The sequence below is a fragment of the Xiphophorus maculatus genome, chromosome 12 (genome assembly GCF_002775205.1).
Source record: "Xiphophorus maculatus strain JP 163 A chromosome 12, X_maculatus-5.0-male, whole genome shotgun sequence".
NCBI classification, from domain to species: Eukaryota; Metazoa; Chordata; class Actinopteri; order Cyprinodontiformes; family Poeciliidae; genus Xiphophorus; species Xiphophorus maculatus.
The window spans coordinates 7,074,174-7,097,313 of NC_036454.1; the positions used below are offsets into that span (position 1 = coordinate 7,074,174).

A 23,140-nucleotide genomic window follows, 5' to 3' on the forward strand; every position below is an offset into this window, starting at 1 on the left:
TTTTATTTGAATCCATATTGCCCAAAAATTCTTCGGACTCTGTTATTGACATAATCCTAATGTAACCTTAGAAATTGTCAGTTGTTTATTTATGTAGCAAACTATGTTGCACTTCTATTCTTTGGCATATACTTTCAATGTTTATCTATACTCTTACTTTATTTATATCCGCTTGAGTTAATTTATCGAGAAAAGCCTAACAGCCCGATTACTCAGTTAAGGCAACACACAGCCACGAGTAAGAAGAATATAAATGCATAGTGCATCACACTGCCTGCCTGCTTATTTCTTTGCTCTCATTAATTCCAATAATGTCAGGAGGCGGCCCCCGTTCAGATAATGTCACAGGCGTGACAGCTGGATTAGTGCTTATCAGAAATGATCACTGATCCAGATACGTACACACTCAAGCTCACACCCCGCAAATTCAAGCACTTACAACACCAACAGACACATGCACATCTCCGTCACAACAGGCTGGGATGATAACGTGCTCTCATTTGTAAAGGGAATGGCATCCTCAGCTCTTAGTGCTGGTTATGATTAAGGCTGTCACCTTTTGCTCCGCACCTTTGTTACTTCAAAACAAGAAAAGACAGCTTGACTGACTCTGTAAATGACGAGGTCTGAAGCATGAAATTGCCCACTTATATAACCGCTGCTACAGCATGTTTGCCCCATCTAACCTGAAAATCTGCTTTTGTGATGTATATGTGGTTATGCAACTTAGGTTTGTAAATCAATTAGTTTGAGTGATGATGGAGTTTAAGAATGAAATGCCTGGTGGGAAGCTCTGCTTTCATCTTGGTCGGAGTGAATTCAAGCCTGTTAAAAACAATGTTATTACTGTGAGCCCTGAGAGTTTAAGCAGCACTTTAAACTTGGATGAGTCTTTTCTTGTTATATGAAGTGAAGATTTAATTTAACTTTTTTGTATTTTAGAATAAAAGAAAGAACTCAGCATCAGCTGCTGTACAGATGTAGAAAGAACACACAGCTCTACTGATTAGAAAGCTGATCTCCCTGAATCAAGCTGATTTTGCCGTTAGTATTGTAAACAAGTGGAAAAAAGACATCAGTTTGAATTGTTTTATTCATTTAAGTAAGGACAAAAACATTTTGGACTTTGCTTAATCCTTCATTTAGGGCTCTATCCATGTTCTTTAGAGACAAAAAAGCTTTCATAGAGTCCCATCGGATTACTGTATATCATACTGCATAACAATTTTCACCAATGTTTTTAAAAATGACTTTATACATTTTTACTCCCTTAACTGCATAATTTTGATTAAAGCTGATTTTCTTTATGTTCCTATTTGTTCGTTACTTATTCATATTGGATTTTTTTTTAACATGGAGTATTTGTCTAAGCCTTGGAGCATCAACAATTTACACTAAAATCTATTATCATCCATCTTTTCTCCAAATCTCTCCTAATCTATATCTGGGTTGGATATACTTCAGCATATCCAACCCAGAAGCAGATGTTTTATGGTCTCCATAGAATCTCTGAATTTAATCTCTGTAGATCCAGCTTGATGTAACTTTTTCACTTGTTTAAGCACTAAGCTATCACAACTTTGATCAACATGTGAAAGGATCAGGGGAAAAAACCTTACTGTTTATATATGACACTGAAACTACAACACTTAAGCACATATTTGATCTCCTTTCTGGATAGACAAATCTTTTTTTTTCCCACAAACCAGTTATTGTTTTTAGGAGAAACATCTTTATTCAGTATGTCATGGGCAATCTTATGTTTTGATGGAGTTTTAATATAAGATTCAGCCATAAACTAAAGGTTCAGTCAGAAAGTGCTTCAATGTGATGAATACTTTGTAACATTTTGTAGGTCAAAGCATAATACCAAGTGTCATAGTCATAAAAGGCAGGGGGAAATCAAAGGTTATGGAATAATAAACTCATATTTAACAACCATTTCAAATGTTGTCACATTGCAACTCATTTATATTTTAAAAATAAAGTTATTTTGCACACAGCAGTTTTTAAAAAATGACTTACCTAACAGGTGACAGTTTTTATCATGACAAAACTTGTTACTTCGGCTGAAGTTTAATGAAAGGGAAGGCAGGGGAAGTTTAATATTATTGCACCATTGATACACAGTAACTCAAAGTGGTTGTAAAAACAAAGGAACAGAGATTAAAATGAAGCTCAAAATGCATCACAACTTTTTTTGTCACTAAATGTAATTTCCTTATCTGTCAGTTTAGAGTTTGGGGAACAATGTTGGTGCTGTCACAAACTCAGCAGTCAAAGTGTTGTTTTTCCCATTGCTTATCTCTGGGGCAGTACGTTCTTTTTATTGCATGAGTGAGATTAAATCATCTCGGTTGTACGGCCCTCATTTCTTTTGCTGTTTTTATTGAAGCGACAAAAGAACCAATCTTCAGGAAATAGGAAAGAGCAGCCATCCTGATTTAAAGTCAAAATTATTTCCTGAAAAATAAATTCACGACAATCTCTTTTTTTCTCTGATCTAAAAAATGAATTGTTATAGCTAAATGTAATGTCTGTATGAAAAGATGGGATACAAATCAACTGCTTCAGCATTCAAGTAATAATAGCTTGAATGCTTTTATTCAAAACCATTCAAACCTGAAAACTGTTGAAATTTCTGTTTAGGTAAGGAAGAAGATCCTTGAAGAAGAAATCCACTGTCCTCCAGAGGCCTCTGTGTTGCTGGCATCCTATGCAGTCCATGCCAAGGTCAGTGTTCTTCTTTGCAACCCGTAAGGAGAGTAAAGTTTCCTCTCAAAGCACAGATTCTTGAGAAATTTGACACACCTGGAACAGATGTGTTACATATCTTATATTGATGCCACAGATTAACCTTTTGGCTGTTGACTGAAGACACTACCAAAATAAAAGTTGCATTGTAAAAATGTTTTATACTTTTAAGTCTTCCTCAAAAAGTAAATCTTCCATATATGGTTATGATGCTGTATTTTCTTTAGCCATGTTCTAGGACCTAACACATTTAACCAACACACAACAGTTTTTTCTTTTCATTGAAACTGCATTACAGCTAAAATTTAAGCAAAATCTTAAAGCCACACATTAGAAATAGCAGCAAAAGAAGAAAGTTTTCAAGAGTTACTCTACTCATACACGTTTGACATGTACCTCCATCATCACATTATCTAGAGTTTTTAATAGAGATATTCAGAGGAGCATTGTTGCCATGCTAGATTACCCTGGCACTCCTTAACAGTGTTTTATTACAACCCTTTCACAGTCATACACTTCAGGTCATTTCCTCTTACCAGTACTCCACTTATAAGAAAACTCTACTATTCCCTTGAGATTTAACTGTCAACAAATTAAACAAGAGCTGTGCATTCATTTAGTCTATCTTTATTTTTCTGTGCCGCCCATTCAAAACTTCACCTGCATGTCATGCATAACTCATGTATTTGTATTAATCTGGTTTTCTAATATTGTCCTTTTGTTATGCATTTTCTGCACCGGGAGGATTTTAGGTGCAACAGCCCTTATAAATTTTTTGTAGCTATCCAAGAAGACTGCCTCCTTTTATCATATGCTTCTTATATGTGGATTTTCTTTTGAAAAGTCATAAATCAGCTCAGCTGATCCAGATCGCTGCTGTCGAAGTCTTGATGAGGATCTATGGAGCATACTATACCTTTCAATTTCCTAGTTCTGATAATGATTGTCAAAATTTCAAGGACACATCTACAACCTGGAGGACATCGGCCTCTGAGAACTGAAGTTGGACACTCCTGCTCTAGATGAAGTCAGATGCTTTCAGCATCTAGATAATTAATAAGAATACTGATACTGACAACAACACATTTATTTATAAAGGACTTTCAATCGAAGTCCTTTACACAGGGAAAAATTTAAAAGATGTACATTGGATAAAAACACACATGAAACGAAAAAATCAATGCACAAAATTACTAGTTTTATTTTATTTTTAGTTTTGGTTTAGAAACAAAGTGGTTATCCATACCTAACACGTTGGGGTAGGTTGTTCCATATTGTTGGTGGAAGAAAGAAAAAAAAAACTGTCTTTCTTTGGGATAAAACAAGTTAGCTATAGTTTGGGAAGACCACCACCAAAACTCCGATAATAAACCTCCAGCAATTTCAGACATTTTGCTTGAAACGTTCTACCTTCTTGAAATCCACTAGAAAACCATATGAGGACTGGGATGCAGCTTCTTGACAGGCAGGCATGGTTTAGTCACACCAGAGCTCTGTCTCAAAAGATTTGGCCTGGATCTCCCAGAGACTTGCCTTTTTCGTACCAATTTAACAGGCCCAGGTGAAAACAAGCATGTGGATGGAGAAAAACCCACACATCAGCTTGTGCCATGTGCCTCTTGGTGTCTGCACCCTCTGACTGGTAAACAGCACAAATATAAGGCCCCAGTCTGTTTTCATTTAATCAACAGTCAGCTTTGATTAGAGTCAGTATGACTAAAGCGGCTGTGTAAAGGGGAAGCAGGTTCTTGTTAAGCACTGCAGCTGTTGAGAGGTGTTTGGCAGCCTCTTCTTTTCTCCTCATGATCTGTTTTTGAACAGAATCACTGTGCCACCAGAGAAGTAGAATATATTACACAGTGAAATCTACTTTAGTGCTGTGACTTCTGTTTAATGATGCCAACCTGAAGTTGGCACTAGAGAGAATCATATTTCAAGACTTTAAGATATCTTTTTTTATTGCTTATGTTGTTGCCTGCTTTACCTTCTATTCTTGTAAAGACATTAAATTAGAACATCAAAACGGCAATAAATATTTTTAGTTAACGGTTCAGTAATTCTGTAAACAAAAACATTAATAGAATTACTGTTGCCTTTGGAACAGCTGTGAATGGTGTGACTTTATTGTTTCTGCTAATTCATTTGTTTGATTCTTGTAAATCCAAAAATTGAGGTAGTCATTGAGGCATTTCTTTATGTGGGGCACAAATTCTAACTTGTAGTGAGCAATAAAACCATTAAGCTTGGTGGTCAGAGTTGATTTACCTCAAATAATGGTTTATGGAAGCACAAAAACTGCCATTTTAGTTCACTTCTAGAACTACTTCAAAATTAAGGCAGCTACATTTTGCATCAGTAACAAGCAGTAGTTTGTTTTATATGTCTTTACCAGTCTCTCACATTATTGTGGAAGACCTTTGGACTTCTCTTCTGTAGAATATTTCTTAAGTTCGCTCAGTTTAGCTGCCACAGTTCTGTCAGGTTGAAATCTGGACTGTAACTGATGGACTGCTTTGCAGTACAGAGAAGCTTACTGTTAATGACGACAAGCTGCTAAAGTCCTGTGGCCAAAAAATAAGCACAAATCATCATCTCTACACCACCATGCTTTACAGTTACTCTGAGGCGTTTGTGCTTATTCCTGTTCCTGGTTTTCCAAATGGGGTAATGCACATTTACTTTGTTGTCTTTCCAAAGAACTTGGTTCTACAAGACTCTTCGTTCATCAAAATGTAACTTTGTAGACTTATATTCTGCTGCCATGTTTCTTTGAAAGATGAAGCTTTGCCCTCTAAACAAGCGTGCTCTGCATTTCAACATTTAAAATACCAAGTGACTGTCTGTAGAGTTACGTAGCACTTAGTTCTTTTGCAGTTCCAATGAGCATTTCTGTTTCTGAACCTAGGAACCTTGGATTTCCTCAAAAAAATTTTTAGCTGACTGAAATGTTGTCCACTTATCATGACGGACCACCACGTCATTGGTCAGGTTTAGTCTTTTTGGCAAAATGTTAAGCCACACCTGTATGTTTCAGGCCAACAAACAGCCTGAAAATTAGCTTTTTAAGTTTGATGAAAAGAAAACTTGATCCTTGATCACAGTGTTTTGGTTTGTGATTTCTTTACTGCCTGGGCAACTGAGTAGCTTGTTTCATGTATGTAAGTCTGCTTCACACTGTAATATGCAGTAGTACTGTCCAAAGAACAAAACTGAACCAGATGCATTTCAACATAAACCTTACAAATTGAGTCAACAAAAACAGAGAACTTATTATAACCAGTGTTTCAAATTGCTATTTATGCAAATGTTGCTCAGGAGGTTGTTTTTACAGTTTAAAGTACCTCATGTTATTATTAACTGCACAGGATATTTGTCTATTGACATTTCTGGTAAATGCTCAGACAAACTGGTTTTCTCTGAGTATGTAGGTAGGTATATTGCTATTATCTACTGACACTATTAAATAACAATCATGTTTTTAAGTGTTTCTTATTTAGCCATTATTTTACCAGTAAGTTTATTTTGTGAGCTCAGATTTGATCTCTTCTGGGTCATCAGAGATGAGTCATCTGCTGTTTAAAAACACAAGAGGTAACTTCTTTTGCAGTAAGGTTTAGCAATACAGACCAAGATTGGCCAAGTGGCAACAAATATGACAGAATAATAGATTTCAATAGAACTGTTGGAATTGGTGTCCTTATTAAGTCATCTAAACAAGACAGCACCTTATATTAGTATAATGTTTTTAGCTTGTGAGAATCTGAAGCCCAGTTTACTTTGAAGTAGTATTTTTTTTTCTTTTGTACACAATATGATTATCTTTTTGTGTACATAGAAAATCCTTTAACATAATTTTTAGTGTTCAGAGTTATTTAGAGCTCATACCAAAAGAATACATAAATCCCACATAAACTCTTACTGTTTTGCTGTAGATTCTATGTGCCAGAATCCGGAGCACAAAAGCCATGTGGTTAGCAAATATGCCCAATGCATTGTTAACTTTTGGTCTGAATATATTCTGTGCTTGTGAATCTTTCTTTCTTATGGTTGTGCTGTTCATTTTACAGGGCTGTGAATATTGTTTTATCTAGTGGATATACAGTTGTCAGTATTTTAACTGGGTGTCACTGATAGGCTGTCCTTTGGTGACGATGCTCTCAGAAATTTTCTGGCACATTTCACTTTCAAATTACAAGAGTAATCAGATGCCAGAGGGTGAAAAGTACCACCCTATTTCTCCCAAAAGAATTTAGTAATGCTATATTACCTCAGTAAATTACTGTATGAACAATTATTTAGCAATTAGAAATAAATGGGTTACAACCCTGTGAGTAAATAAGATGATGATGGAAAACTAAAAAGATTTATCCGATTATATAAGCCTCTGAAACTAAGCTGACATGGTCACCACCCTGGTGTTTTATACACTGTGTGTAAATTGGTTTTTATAAAAGTGGGGTCTCCTAAGTCTGTTTTTATGCTGTTTCACTTGTTAATTAACTCAAAACCAGTGGTTCGCTAACATTCTAGCTATTGACCTACAAAATAACAGTAACAGAGATTGATACCCACATTATCACTGGGTGAAGTAAATATTTTAATGAGCCAATTTAACAAGGAAATAATGGCAACACAAAGAACTTGAACAAAAAGAATTACCAGAAAAAAACTTGATAATTTCTGACAAACCTATTTCCATCTTTTATTTTTCTTGAGATCATCTCAAGACCCTATAACTCTCAAGTGGATTCCAAAGCTCCAAAACATTCAAATGATTACATAAAAATACAATAAAATATAAACTCAAAATATATTTTGTAAAACATAATGCTGTGACTTAAATCCGTAATCTATTGTCTCTTTTGTCGTCAATGTACTATCATCCATAAATAATAGTTTCCAAGATGGTCTCTTTGTTGGATAAATTTGTTATTGTTAATTTTTTCCCCCACTAATGCAACCAACTTAAATGTTTTAAATAGAAAAATCCATTTGAAGAAATGTACTTTTAATAGAGAAGAGCTGATCAGAGTTGTTTGGCCAGATTTTGATTTTCAGGTTTTGTAAAGCTTTGAACTGGCAGTATTGCTTTTGACTGATTATGATTTCTCTTTGAGAACTTAAAAAAATATATATATATATATGTGTATATATACAGTATATATATAACAAAAATGATTGTGGTCTTACCATTTTTAAGCTTGGTAGGGCTGTGATTATGGCTCAACTTAATGAAATGGCATGTGTGTATATTTTTACAGGTTGAATACACATGAACAGTCATAAGTAGCATATGTAAGCCACCTGGACTGTGTGGTAGTTTGAGGTAACACTTAAAACCTCTTGTAAACAATAGTCCCGTACAGCTGAAGATAACTCCAGTATATACCCAAGTAACTTTAGTTGTAGACTACTTTTGTTTTCCCATAGACCTCCATATTTAACTGCATCATTCACAGTGCGTAGTAAACAATGTTTACTATGTAATTTATGCCACAGCGGACATAAATTTACCTCATAAAACATCAACCAATAAACACTTGGAGAATAAAGGGAGAGAAGAGTGTTGGGTTTGTTTTTGTAGACAAGGTAGTGATCAGTTGGCCTGTCTGTGTTCTTTTACAGTACGGAGAGTATGACCCTGAAGTTCACAAACCAGGTTTCCTGGCTGAGGAGGAACTGCTTCCAAAAAGGGTGAGTGATTGCTGGTTTACTTACTGTCACTCATAAGATAGGATGCTGACATATTTGTCATTCTATCTTGCCAACTGCCTAGATAGAACAGTATGTGGCATTTTAAAATATACTGTATTTGTCTGTGAGCATTTATGCATATTTATGTCTGTCTTTTTCCATTTCAGGTTATTAACTTGTACCAGATGACTGCAGAAATGTGGGAGGAGAGGATCACAGCATGCTATGCCGAGCACAGAGGCAGAACAAAGTAAAACTGCTGTTTATGAATAGACTGCTCTGAAGTTTTACTGCTAGCACAGTTTTAAGTTTTGAGTTCAGGCCGGATGTGCTGAAGGTTTGGTACTTAACTGGTTTTGTGCAGAAATAACGTCAACTCACGTGCAAAGACAAAGTATTTTACAAGAGTAATTCTGATGGGAAGCTGAATAATTGGTGATTTTACATTATAAACTTCTTGATATTCACAGTTAGGATCTTTAACTTAGTGCAGTGTATCAGCTGTAGATGCAATTGAAAACAAACCTACAAAAATAGAGGTCATTGGTCTAGTAAATTAGAAGTAGTCAAAAATAGAGCCACATGGTATCTTTGCAGGAGTTGCAGAGATTCACAGCTAAGATGAGAGAATCTGCTGATAAGTATTACTCTACCTCTAACATTATGGAAGAGTAACTTGTTGGAAAAAGGCACAGGAGGTTCTATTCATGACAAATGCAGTGAGAATGCCCTTCTTCAGCAGAGACAGGGAAACTGGCCATAATTAATTTTGAAGATGGAGGCAAATCCAGGGAAATTCGACTGGGACCAATTAAACAAAAAACAATGGACAAAATTGCTTTTACTTTGTTATGAAATTCCAGTAGAATACATTTAGATTTGTGGCTGTAAAACAACAAAATGTGAAATAGATGCCATGGAATGTGAATACAAAGCACTGTATAACATGTTTTACCACAGCCTGTGGGGTAGTCCAGTTCACTTTGCACAGTTTTTTTTTGTAAGCTTGTCCTTTGAAGCAAACAATGTAAGCATCTCCCTGATGCTCCTGGCAGTGGGAGGAAGTCAATCACCTTGTTTTGATGGGAAACCCTCATCTGTATACTGGTCTACCTGCATTTTGAACCTGATTGACTTCCAAGCACCACATCAAAGTGACTGACTGACCTTCTATTTACATGTTATTTGTAGGGAGAAACCACACACTTTTCAGCTCTAGACATCATTGCATAAATCCAACATTTCTATGTGAATTTATTTTGATAGTCTTTAATTGGAGTGTCTAATCTTTTTTTACTTGGCATTGTCCCCTCTTTCCCAGTTAATCTTTGAAAAGTATAACATTTTCTAATCACCCAGGCAAAACAGACTCTCAGAAAAGTCTTTTTTTTTTTGCTAATTTGACCCAAACATTTCAGAAATTGGCCAACTTGCTGGGAGAAAAGAGAACTAATGCCTGCGTTTCCTCTCCAGCAATATTTACTTTCTTGAAGGCATAAGAAAAAGTCTTGTTCCATCAAACATGACCTCTAAAATCTGATACAGAGCTGTGTTTGTGTTGTTTCTGTGCTTATGTGTTTTTTTTGCCCTAGCAAGGGCTTTGTGACAAAGTTTTTACATATCTCATAACCTGACATATGCTGCACAGAAAATAAATGAAGCAAGGTTTGATCTTTGTTTTTCCTCTCCACTTCTGTTTCTCCTTTTATCCCCTTCCCTCCCTCTTTTCTCCAAACCTTTGGATTCTCCTCAATCATTTTCTACCTCCATTCATCATTGAACCAGGGACGAAGCTGAGATGGAGTATTTGAAAATAGCTCAGGACCTGGACATGTATGGCGTCAATTACTTTTTAATCAAGGTGAGTCAATGCTGCATTTATTTTTTATCAAGTAAGTTGCAGGATTCCTATGCAGTCTTCTTTATTTATTTCATATCATATACATACAGTGATACTTATCCAATTCCAATTTTAAACTCCCAGCATTTATTTTTCCATTCTTCCCCATCTCTTTGTCCATGAGCTAACCATTTCTTTGTTCATCGAGTTGGTTGGTGGTTTTTACAGGTTCACTTCTCCAACCAGGCATACAACATGACCGATAACAGTTGAAGTGAATAGTACAAATTATTTTTGGTCATGGGCCATAGAGCCCACAAAAGATCCTCCGGAGGGGTAACCCCCCCTCCCCCCCAAAAAAAACAAAAAACCAGGGTTTCCTTCAGAAACTTGCTAATACCTAAACACCAATTATAGTGTCATATAGGAGGCAAACACAAAGAATACCATTAATATATATATATATTTAACTTTAGGTAATTCTACTTATGGATCTTAAAACAAGCTATGTAATGCTGCTCACATTTATAATAAAATAAATGTTACTTAAACTGGGTAACAATAAGTTAGAATATTTGTGAGCTTACTTACTTGTGCAAGTATTCATTATATTAGGTTTTCTTGTCTTTCCCTAAATCCATCCATTTTGTTTAAAGCCACACTACCTTTCACTCAAGAGGGATCATATGAATTAAAGTATAGGTGAAACTACTCTGTAAGAGGACTTTCCAAATCATCAATTAGAGTGAAAGGTGGTGTGTGCGATCCACACCAAGTTACAAAAAGTTTGAGATCCACGACCAGACGCTGCAACAGCGTTCAAGGCCAAATCAGGGGCAAGATTGTGTTCAGTGCATCAACTATAAACCTAGCTTTAGCCTGTCAGCGGTGCAAGTAAAGCCTGGCTTCTCACCGGGCTTATAAATCTGGGGGAAATCCTGAGGAGAACCAGAATCAGTTCTGAGACTTTGCCTTGGTTTCCAAAATCTAAAGATCTAAATCCAATCAAGGATTTTTGAGATGTGTTTGAGAAGCCAGTTCAGTCTAGATTGGCCCCATTTCTTACTTCCAGGACTTAAAGGATTTCCTGTTATTAGATCAGATGCTACTGCATACCTTTTAGGAGTCTGGAAGAATCTATATTCCAGTTGGTCAGGGAGGGTTTGTCAACAAAGGGGGAAACAACACACTCTTAGTCAAGTGGTCATAATGTTATGCCTAATCGGTGTGTTTAAAGCGTGCTGTATTTAAGAGCTGTGGGAAAATTCAGTCTGAAAAAGGGTGTAGAAACCCTGAAGCCAATATGAACGATTATGAGACAGGTTAGCTGAACTGTGCTGTTATTAAATGACTCACCTGTTCTCATTGCTTAAAAATATGGGCAGTAAATTCTGAATGTTTTAGGTATACATGGAGGGCATATTAAAAGGCACTTTAACCTCAAATGTTTTCTAGATGAGCAAAACAATTGTTTAACTCAAAATAAACAGAAATTTACTTGAGTTGGATCTGACTTTGGATAATGCATTTGTAGAAAGACCAATGCAGTTTAGAACTCAACTCAGGAAATTTGCTGTTTTCAAACAAACAAGCAGAGACAATATAAACTCTGTGGTAGCTGAATTATTCAGCTTGATTCTAACAAACTGTTCTAGCAAGCAGAGCTACAGAATAGCCACCTCTATCAAATGCAAATGAAGGGTGGCTGAGAGGGTGGTCTCACAGCTGCTTGCCTGTGTCAGGCAGTGGAAAATATTTATTTCTTCTGATGTGGTGTAGAATAAAAAGGGAACAGATCTTCTGTTGGGAGTGGATGCCCTTGGTCTGCATATCTACGAGCCGGAAAACAAACTGACACCCAAATGCTCCTTCCCATGGAACGAGATCCGCAACATATCCTACAGCGACAAGGAGGTGGGAGAATCTGTAGTTGACGTTCATGTTTTATTCACTTTAATGAAATCAGAATTAAAAACAGTTTTAATTTTCATTGCAAACAAGCAGCCCTGCTGAACAGTTTAATATGCATTTCCTGTCTGCTTAAGAAAACAATCCTGGTATTTCCTTTTGTCTCGATGTTTAGTTTACCATCAAACCTTTGGACAAGAAAACCAATGTCTTCAAGTTCAACTCTTCACGACTAAGAGTCAACAAGCTGGTGAGCTCAGCAGAAGTAAATTGGTTTTGATAATGATGTCCCCAATGTGATTTGAACCTGTGTTTGGTTTCAATTTCACTTTTTAGATTTTGCAGCTGTGCATAGGGAACCATGACCTGTTCATACGCCGACGTCGAGTGGACTCTCTTGAGGTCCAGCAGATGAAGTCTCATTCCAGAGAAGAGAGGGCCAGAAAGCAGGTAGAGACATCAGAAGGTTAAGTGGGGTTCACTTACAGTGGGAAAGCAAACATACTGTCAAGTAAACCAAAGAAAGCTGATTGATGGACTTATACTTGATCTGAAAACATTTAATTCGTCACTCGTCTTCTGTGCTACCGCCGCAGCAGATCACAGCTTCTGTTGATGGCGCCCTAACCCACCAGTCGTAACTGTGACGTTGTTCTGGCGGCTTGATTCCACATTTCACTCAATCAAAGTCCCTGGACTGTCATGGTGTGAAAGCGCACACAAGTCAGATTTAACCAAGCACAGCAGAAGAAGATTAGGGCAATCTTGAGTTCCATTTAATGCTGCCATGCACATGCAAAGCTTGGAAAATCTTCCACTCTCAGAGTGAAATCTACTTACTTTGAGGATTCTTTTATTTTTATCACCATTTGTAATAGACATTTTAATTCACTGTAATTTGTCTAGTTTAATTTAAATATTGTATTTTCTAAAATCTTTGTGTTTGAATGTTGTTATATCATACAGTTGCATACAAGGCATATTTTTGTTTTTTATTGTATTTATAGGGTATAACTAGTTTAGACTATATGCTGCTGCTGCTCCCTGATAAAGTTCATCTATCTAAAAATCTGAATAACAGCTATACATTGGATTAACTAGGACTTAAAAGCAGAGCTTTCTCAATTTTACTTTTTCTTTTATGTTACAGAATAAGATGATCAGACGCACACGTTTAAATTAGACTGCCACATTTTGGTTTTTCTCAACAGATCAGGCATACACTGAATTGATGTTAAGACAAGCAGAACGGGCTGAGCTTTTCACATGCTGAAATCATCAAAACACTGAAGGGATGTTTTGTTATTGCATTTAGGCAATACAATGTTTAATTTAAAAGGGAATTTATTTGTTTATTTGCATCTTCAAATGGATTTCTTCTGTTGTATAAAAAGGTTTATTAAATGAAAAGTCTTCAGAATGTGGCAGTTTTTTATGCAATGAATCAATCATTCATTAATTGAATGATCGATTACTAAAACAATTATTAGATGCAGTCCTAATATTCTTACATTTTGCATTTAAAGCAATGCAATGGCTGATTCTCAAAATGCATTCTGCAGCCACAAGAAAAAACAGTGAAAACCCATATCAGTCTAAAGATAAAATAAAGTCTGTGTCAGTCTTTTTATTTGCTTGTCTTTGTTTATGTGGTTTATATGTTTATTTTAAATCTTTCAATAGAGCTTTTTTTACTGCTCTTCCCTGTTTATGCCATCCAGGTAGAGCGACAACGTCTGCAGAGGGAAAAGCAGCTGCGAGAGGAAGCAGAGCGAGCCAGGGACGATCTGGAGAGGAGGCTCATTCAGCTGCAGGACGAGGCTCACATGGCCAATGAGGCATTAGTAAGTTTCAAATGGTTTTCTCCGTCCAAGACTTATCTTTTTTGGACAATTACACATAAAGGAAAGGTTCAAAGTAAGAAAAGTTGACAAACTGGATTCCACGTAGCATTAGCACATTGCTTACCTTCTCCAAGTGTGTTTCCCTTTTTTTAAAATGACTTAATCATTTCCTTGACAATATTCTCTATTTTCTCTATGTCTACTTTTGTCCTGTCTTCTACAATGTTGTTTTATCTGTGTGCTTTGCTTTAGATGTCTATATTTCCTGCAAGGGTTTGACTTTTCTTCTTTCCATCTCCCTCCTAATGTGAGATTTTATTTTCCCCACTCCAGCTGCGCTCAGAACAGACGGCAGACCTGCTGGCTGAAAAGGCCCAGATTGCAGAGGAGGAGGCCAAGCTGTTGGCCCAGAAAGCTGCCGAGGCTGAGACGGAGATGCAGCGCATCAAAGTGACCGCCATGCGTGGCCAGGAGGAGCGACGCGTTATGGAACAGAAGATGCTGGAGGCTGAGATGCGAGCTCTCAAGATGGCTGAAGAGTCAGAAAGGAGGTGGGGAGGAGAACAAAGACGACTGGCTGGTAGAATATAATGTGTGCCATGCATGCTGAAGTGACTGCAAAGTATATCTGGTTGGCTTTGTGAATTTTATGTCTTTCTCAATGCTAGAGCCACCATTTATAACCAGGTCCTGTTATTATTTCTACCTTGCATATATGTGCTCAAAACATGCAATATTCTTGCATCTTTAAATAACTTTTTCCCTCTTTGTATTAACTTTCTAAGAGTTTTTCCTATGTTTTAAAAGCCAAACCCTTCAAAGAAAGAAGCTTGAAAAGGTAGTTCCTAAATAACTCATAGAGCTCACACACTACCCTGATGTTTTTGAGTTAATATGAAGCTTGTGCTTCATACCAAGTTTGCTTGGTAGCTCTGTGAATACTCACTGTTCTTAAAGCATAAAATAACAAACCTGGTCAAAACAAAAAGTAGGTTAGTTAAGTTGTTAGTTTGCCAATTGATTGATGCTAGGAGATTTTAATAGTTTATCTATAATACTTGAGATTTTTGTGTTATCTGTAGTTGTATAAAGAATTTTTTTCTGCAGAAGATGGGATTACTAATAAAGTAGAACATCCCATTTTGACTTGAGATGGCAAGATTTTTTTTGTCACTTCTCCAAAAAGCTCAATAAATGACAATCATTTCATATTTATAGCAAAATAGTATACATGCCATCACCAATATCACTTCACAGTTTCTACTCCACGGTTTATTAGGCAATCGCTTCAAATAGGCACCATTAACCACTTGGGTGTAACTCCAATTTCTGGATGAGCACTTTTCTGCAGCAGGAAAAATTTCAACCTGCACCACTCAACATGTAAATGACTACATCCACTCAAATGCTGGAGGCACATAGCTCACCCACATCGGCAAGGAACTTCAGAGCATTCAGGAAAATGAGCAAAAGGGAGGAAAAAAAACATAATCACTGGGTAAAAACACTCTTACTTCTCTGTTTGCACACTAATTGGTGAAAAAAGGTAGTTTGAAATAATGGCCTTGTAGTGTTTCACACTGATTACCTGGGTGTGATGTTTCTGAATCACTGTGTGTTAATTATCAAATATCATTTAGATTCGCTTTATACTATTTGGTCTCTTCGGTCTGGGGGGTAAATTAACGTGTCATTTGCTATCTGTTTGTTCATCAGGGCTAAAGAGGCTGATCTGCTGAAGCAGGACTTGCAGGAAGCCAGGAATTCAGAGCGCAGAGCAAAAAACAAGCTGCTGGAGATTACCAGCAAGGCCATCTATACGGTAACTGACCAGCACATGTCAAACTGTCCAATACAGAGTGGTGTTCAGGTGCACTACATGTGTATGTGCAATCTAACTGATATGTTATTGTCAACCAAGAAGATTGAAGCAGGTGTAGGGCATTTTGCCTCTTTGTCAAGCAAAAAAGGTGTAAAGGTGTGTTTTGTACTCAACTTTTCTGGACACTAAATGGCATCTTCTGCCACGGGACATACCCACAATATCTCAGTTTGTACTTGTCTGGGAACTTTTTTAAATTTAAGATGATTTCCTATGTTCTACTGCTAGTTTATTGTAAGAAAATATGGTTATACGACTCTAATACATAATGTCTACAATCAGGAGATTAAGAGTTGTTTGGGTTTCAGCACATATCTGTTGTATAATATGACATGAGTCTAATCAAATATAGATCAAAACTTAAATAAATGAAAATGAATGGATGAGATTTTACAATTTTTATGACTCTATCTCCAAACATTATGGAAAAACTAGAATACAAAGAAAAGCCGCTGATGTGTGTTAGGTTAAATAGACTGATACAAAGTGACTGATAGGTACAAAAGGGAAGTAGAAAGTGATAGAAAAACAAGAGTCAATAGTGGAGTAAAAATTTAATCGGGGCCTACTAAAGCAGTTGACAACCAATGGCATATTTATAACGGGAGATTTGCCCTTTGTTGAAAGAAGACGCTGTTTTCAAACTTCTGTCTCTTTTTAATATTCAACCATTTGAAATGCATATTGCTTAGAAATATTGACAGAATATTTAACAAGTGAACATTAAATAAATGATTTGGTCTGGGTGAGAGAGTTTAAGCTAAAACAAACCTGATGTTGTTGTTTGTAAGAAAAGAGCTGCTATTTTCATCTCTGTGAAACAAATCTGTCTTCAGCTCCAGAGATTGGTAACCAAATTAGACTGAAAGCAAATGTGCAAAGACCAGGCAAACATTATCACATATGGAGAAATAATTGGCCTCATCAGATCATTTTCAAAGGAAAAAAAAAAAACTTACTCTTATTATGTTAAATTTTTTTTTCTTTTGAAAGTGTTGTTGTCTTGCACATGGTGATTCATCTGTAAAGTAGTGTTTTGGTACTCGGGTCCAGTTTTGTTCTCAAGACCAAAAAACTCATGACTGGACTGAAATGCAACCAATAAAGTGTTTTACTTTGAAAATATCAACATCTCCACTTTACAGGATGAGAGGGCTGAGAAAACAAGAGAGAGAAACATTTTCCAGGGCCAATATATGGATCTACTGTATGTCTGTCTACAAAACTAGCAGAAATAAAGAACACTTTTCAAGTCAACAAGTAAATTATTATGATTATAGCAGTGGTGTCTAAAATTTCTATTCTTGGTTTTGACCACACTACTGTAACGGCTGAAAATTGTTTATATAGTCCTGTGGAAACAATGGAATAACATTATTTCTAGTTTCTGGCTGTGAAAGCCTTTTTTTTATTCAACCTGCATGTTGGGTCAATTGGTGCTCTGAGTTTTTCCTTTGTTGTTTGCTTTTGTAATGAACTGGTGATCATTGCGGACCTTTCACCTAATGACAGCTTGGATACGCTCCAGCAACCATGCAGCCCTGAGCAGAACTAACTGGGTTTGGAAAACAAATAAATGTCCAAAGCAAATGCAGACTTACTATTTTCGTGTGTAAACATCGATATTGATGCCATTTCTTTGTTCTCTATTTGGCAACACGAAAGCATACATATTACAAGATGAACAGACACTCGCATACACACACACTGACAAGGATTGAGGTAGCCTTGCAAAGCCATGTTAAACTGATGATACTTGCATAAGACCAGGCTGCACATAAGTCAGCCTACGCAAGAGCTCCAAACATGTTAAAACCCACACAGTCTACAGTCATCTGCCTGTAAACATGTTCACACACAGAATAGATGCAGAGTCTCTTCAGCGTATGAATACAGATTTTATGTACTTCTACATGCTTATAATAGATGTGTTGTTACTCATTTTCCGATGAGTATTTTCATGTTTTTAAATGAAAGCTTTCTACTCGTACTACATACTGTATATGTTACTATTTGCTCTAAGTTCATTTCCTATACCTCTGTCACACTGCTGCATATCTGTCTTGCCTTCCAGTCACATATAAAGATCTGCTGCCTTAATGTGAATAATGCTCTGGTGTTGCTTTACTTTTCATTTCATGCTAAAGTATATGGATAATTTGATTCCAAGCCAAGTTAGGCTGACAGAGAGTTTTTGAACATGTTGAAATATTTCATGGCATCATTGCCACAGCGTACGCTCACACACACCATATATACACCAAAAATATGTAGATTGCAAAAATGAGGATTCACTTCATTCAGTATGCTTTAAACTGATCGCCTGACCCACTTACTAATTAATTCAATTAATAATCATCTAATCGGTTGAAGGCACTCAGAACATTGAAATTTCATTCCTAGATGGTCAGTTGATCCATAATTATGGTAGAGTAACGTACCCCATCCTGATGCAGCAGGACACAGTGAACTCCACACCCTTGATCCCATTACACATGCACTATTTAGAAAGGAAGCGCATTAAAAAATGACACACTTACTTAAAAGACGTGACAACACTTAATGTGCTGCAAAATTTGCTTCATTTCCTCAGATTTGGTTTAGTTTGACACATTTTGTAATGTGATATCATTAAGATAGGAAACAGCAAAACAGTAGCTTTAATCAGTCTGAGGTTTGCATGCCACAATGCATTTCAGATGTATCTCAGGCCATGTAAATGTATATTTTCCGCTACGTTGTTTTGATGGGGGGTTTTTTCTACACGCTTCAGTCATTATTTTCGTACTTTTGTGTCATTTTGATCCATGTGCTAATGTCCATCTTTCTCTACTCTCTTCTCATACTTTTTATTGATTGAAAACCCATCTTTGATTTCTTTTTCTATTGTAGTCACCTGGACTTCCATCTGACAGCGTCCCTCAAGAACTTAACTTTAGCAGGGAGAATCTCAGTTTTGACTTCAAAGACACCGACATGAAACGCCTGTCCATGGAGATTGAGAAGGAGAAGTGAGTTACCTGTCCATTTTGGGAAGCATAGTTTTCACTTTTTAGAATTTCTAGTACTGTGGTTCCGTATGAATAAGGACGTTGAAGATTAAATCTTTAATCAAGAAAAGGGAGTTAATATATCAATATTTTTAGAAGACATAAATGTTGCAGTTGCACCATGAAGACTGTTAGTTTTAAAAATGCACTTTTTGATTCCAGAGTTTTGTTGAACACATGGCCCTCGGCATTATTTGTACATAATTATGCCGCCTGCATTCAGGTCATTTACCTGAGCTAATTTTGGAGACATTTAAAGTGAGCAGAAATAAAACTTGGACAAGAATGAGTAAGTTAGTTGGGTGAAGTTTAAATATTTGGTTGGAAATGTTGGTTCTTGAGCAGCTATTGTCCATGATTTATTGATTTAGTTAGATGAAAGATAGGCATATTTTTCTAGTAAACTCCTCAAATAAATTAAAATAAAATTTCTTAATGACTTAAAATATTTTTGTTGCCTTGTAAACAACTTTCTGATGCTTTACACATAAGCATCAACAAATGCAATATTGATGTGCATCTAATGAATATTGCTGAACAAGCACGTCTTACCAATATTGATATTGCTCATTTTCATTAATTTTGTAGCCTTACTTTTCTGCACTGTGTGCTGCTGGACTACAGTGACAAACAAATGGCTATATTTTAAATTGTGTATCTTTCCAATTGTTTTTATTTATTATATTATCTTACGGTTTATTTTTAACCCTATTTTGTGCGTTGTTTTTAAGAGTCGAATATATGGAGAAGAGCAAACACCTGCAAGAGCAGCTGAATGAGTTGAAGACAGAGATTGAAAGTCTGAAGCTTAAGGAGAGGGAGACTCCTCTGGACATCATTCACAACCAGAACACAGAACAGGGGACCAGTAAGCACAGCAACTTTAAAAAGGTATATATGTATATATATATATATATACAGAAAATTAGTGGCAATGTGTGAGAAATTTAAGAGAAATGTCTAAAAGCAGAATACTGTGTAACCCTTGTGTATTTATTGACTGAAGTCAGAGATAAATTGGTTCCGTTTAAATAGAACAGACCAAAGACTTTGAAATGATTAGCCTAAACATGCACTGAAGCACAATTTTCATGTTTCAAAATTTGATAATGTTAGTAAAAGAAGATCTTGGCTGAATCTTAGCAGAAATTTATTTATTTTTTCTCAAATATATTTTTGCAATAATTGAGTTCAGCCAAAGATCCAGCCATTAACAATCATAGTTACTCACATAGGCCCTTGGTAAACTGAATTGCACATCCCGGTATTGGAGTAATTTAAAACAACTCTTCAAATGTTCTGCTAGTAAAAAGTTAAAACCTATTGTGAAATCTTAAAAATCAACAAGTGTCTTTAAAAAGACTTATATTTTATTTTTTCCTTATTCTGTGAAGTTAAAGGAGGAAATTTACTTAATTTATTTATGTATGGAGATCTAAATCACACATTGGATACGCTTATGTTCAAAAAATATTTCACAAACAAGTTTTGAACTTAAATAATTGTATAAAACTTTGAATATTGAACATCTACAGCACATTCATTTTGTTGATGCTATGATACTCCATTCATCACTGTCTAACCAGCTAATTGACCTGAGTTGACATTGGTTTAGCACCATCTTTTCAAAGACGACCATCATCAATTCATAGTCTTCTCTCGTACAGCAGTCAGGCTTCACTGTCTGTTATATCAAAGAAAGGTATTGATTCTCCAGCCATCACTTAATAGCAACTTTCTCCGCTTGGTTCCCTCTTCATTCTTCAGTCTGCAGGTTCATGAAGCCTGTTCGGAGATGGCTAGTCGTTATTCATTTTCTACTGTGACCTCTGAACGTGCTCAGTGAGCATTAACTGAATTAAAATGAAAGCCCTTAGAGAACCAAGAGGTGAAGTTATGTTTTCTTTGCTTTGCATGTCAACTCTTCATCTCATCTAATGTCTGAGTGAATAGCAATTTACAAATCTTAACCTTATAATTGATTTTATGTTTTCATGTTTATGTTTTCATTATAGACATTTTATTTAAAATCTGTTGCTACTGTTCTCTTGAACTGTAGTACAAGTCTAATTAAAACAAAAAAAGTCACACAGAATATTTGAGTTATAGACTTATGTTCTGAAGATCTTGCGTAGTAGAGTGCATTATCCTTTTTGTTTCTGGGTGTAAAATATACTTGCTAAGAGCGTGCTTATTGATTCCTCCTTGGTCATTAGTCATCTGAATTGATAAGGGAACCTCTGACATGAAGGACGAGAAAGAGCAAAGTTAAAAGTGTTAGTTTAATTGAACCAGTGGCGGTCAACATTCATCTTGTTTGAGGCAGGAAGGGCACATTGCACAGTGGTGAAAAGTGAAGAGAAAGATATAAAAAAAAACAACCTATGAATCAATCCTAAAATTTCTTGTTAACCAAAACACATATAGCAAGTCACAGGATCTAACCCTTCAGGCAAGACTTATCTATCCACATGCAGTACATCCCAATGATTGAGGACTCTCCTCTAAGGGCATCACGGTACACGTTTTTAACAAAGGTAAATGTTTGAAAGAAGAAGTGAAGACTATCTAACCATTAAACACAGATTTGGCGTGTTACACACCTGCTACGCTACTCTGGTAGATGGATCTTTCAACTCTGATTTTCCCAAAAATGGCCTACAAGTAGAAATATCCAATCCATGTTAAGAACTGAAAAATATTGAATGAAAAATTAAACCTCTTCAGTGAATGAGACATGCAGTCTCGTTTCCTACTTTTCACACTTTGGACACTTAATAATCTACACCCTTTCAACCAAAACAGATTAGTTGGTTACATTGTTAAAGTTGCACTTAAACATATTTTGTTTTCCTTGAAAGAGATGTCATTTGATGCCTAGTTTGAAAGTTAAAGTGACTATGCCATTGACGTCTGCCATAAGACTTCTGAGGAGGCAGGTGGTGAAAAATCTTCAATTTACTGCAAAAGACATTCAGCAAGACTTTGTAGCAGCAGTTACTGAGGTTTCGTTTTTTCCGGTTGGCCAAACAGTGAAGTCCTCCATGCCTGAATCCCCAAGACCACTGACCCTAAAGGAGAAGAAAAGTCAGTCTTAATTTACTCACAACTAAATAAATAAGCCAAAGAGATAGGGGTTTTTGCTCTGTGGTGCAGTAAATCCAAACTGGAACTTTCTGGGCCAATCAGCAGTATGGCTGGAGGGGGAAGAAAGAAGCATGCACAAAGTGTCACTTTGAGTTTCATTGTTATAGAAATTATTTTTGTTTTAAACAGTTGCCACTTTGTATGTTTTGCCAAGAAACCTAAAATGCAGTTTATTATAATGTGAAAAATGTCTTAATGAAATAATCTGCCAATGGTAATAGTATTTTTTTAATCAATATTAAGGAATATTATCTTAAAACAAGCTCCTATCTTGCTGAAAAGTTACTTGTAAACTAGTTTTGTCTTATTTCAAATGCACTAAGATGTTTGCACTAGAAACTAGACAAAAATACTTGGCAATACGTTGTGCTTTAGCAGGGCCACTTTAAATTTTGCTGCAGTTTATTGGTCTTACATAAAGTATAGATTTAAGGCTTGTTGTAATGTAGGCTCAGGTAAGCATACTTTTGTGTTATTGACAGTATGTTCCGGTAGAAACTTCTTTGACAGCTCTCATTTCACTCTGTATTTTTTCTTGCATGAAATATTTCATGCAGACACACGCCCTTGGAGGGAAAACAATGTTTTTGGGATAATGGGAGAGGCAAACTTGAAAACGACTTGGTTTTGTGGCAGGTCTGCAAAATGGGAAGAGATATTTTAGGTAGGTTAAGTTGAACTAATATATTCCCTTATTGATGAGTCTTCTGGAGGTTAAACATTGGAGAAATGCTGAGAATGCTTAGTGACTGAGATAAACAGAAGGGGATGAAGTAAGTGAACGATAAAGGAATGTGGAACAAAGCACATTGTCTGCTAGGGAAGAAAATCAGAACCGGTGGCAACCGTAGTCAAAGTTTTTCTGCGTTCAGACCTTCTCTTCCCTCACGATGATTAATGAACGTTCCCTTGATACGGATCAGTGCACTTTTACCCTTCTCCCAGGTCACGGTTTCTGCTCTGCTTGTGCTGGGCCCTTTCAGGAAAGCTCATTTACAACAACTTCACCACAAAATTAAAG

General features: G+C 36.3%; 1 protein-coding gene across 1 annotated transcript in view; it reads left to right on the forward strand.

The window, feature by feature from the left end:
* The window catches only part of nf2 (neurofibromin 2), a 31,229-nt gene that overhangs the window by 3,824 nt on the left and 4,265 nt on the right, over positions 1–23,140 (forward strand). The window contains exons 4-15 of the mRNA XM_005803827.2: positions 2,650–2,733; positions 8,380–8,448; positions 8,616–8,698; positions 10,234–10,309; positions 12,068–12,202; positions 12,372–12,446; positions 12,533–12,646; positions 13,918–14,040; positions 14,374–14,591; positions 15,757–15,862; positions 18,815–18,933; positions 19,704–19,863. Coding sequence (XP_005803884.1) covers positions 2,650–2,733; positions 8,380–8,448; positions 8,616–8,698; positions 10,234–10,309; positions 12,068–12,202; positions 12,372–12,446; positions 12,533–12,646; positions 13,918–14,040; positions 14,374–14,591; positions 15,757–15,862; positions 18,815–18,933; positions 19,704–19,863 — 1,362 coding nt within the window. The remainder of the gene's footprint in view (positions 1–2,649; positions 2,734–8,379; positions 8,449–8,615; positions 8,699–10,233; positions 10,310–12,067; positions 12,203–12,371; positions 12,447–12,532; positions 12,647–13,917; positions 14,041–14,373; positions 14,592–15,756; positions 15,863–18,814; positions 18,934–19,703; positions 19,864–23,140) is intronic.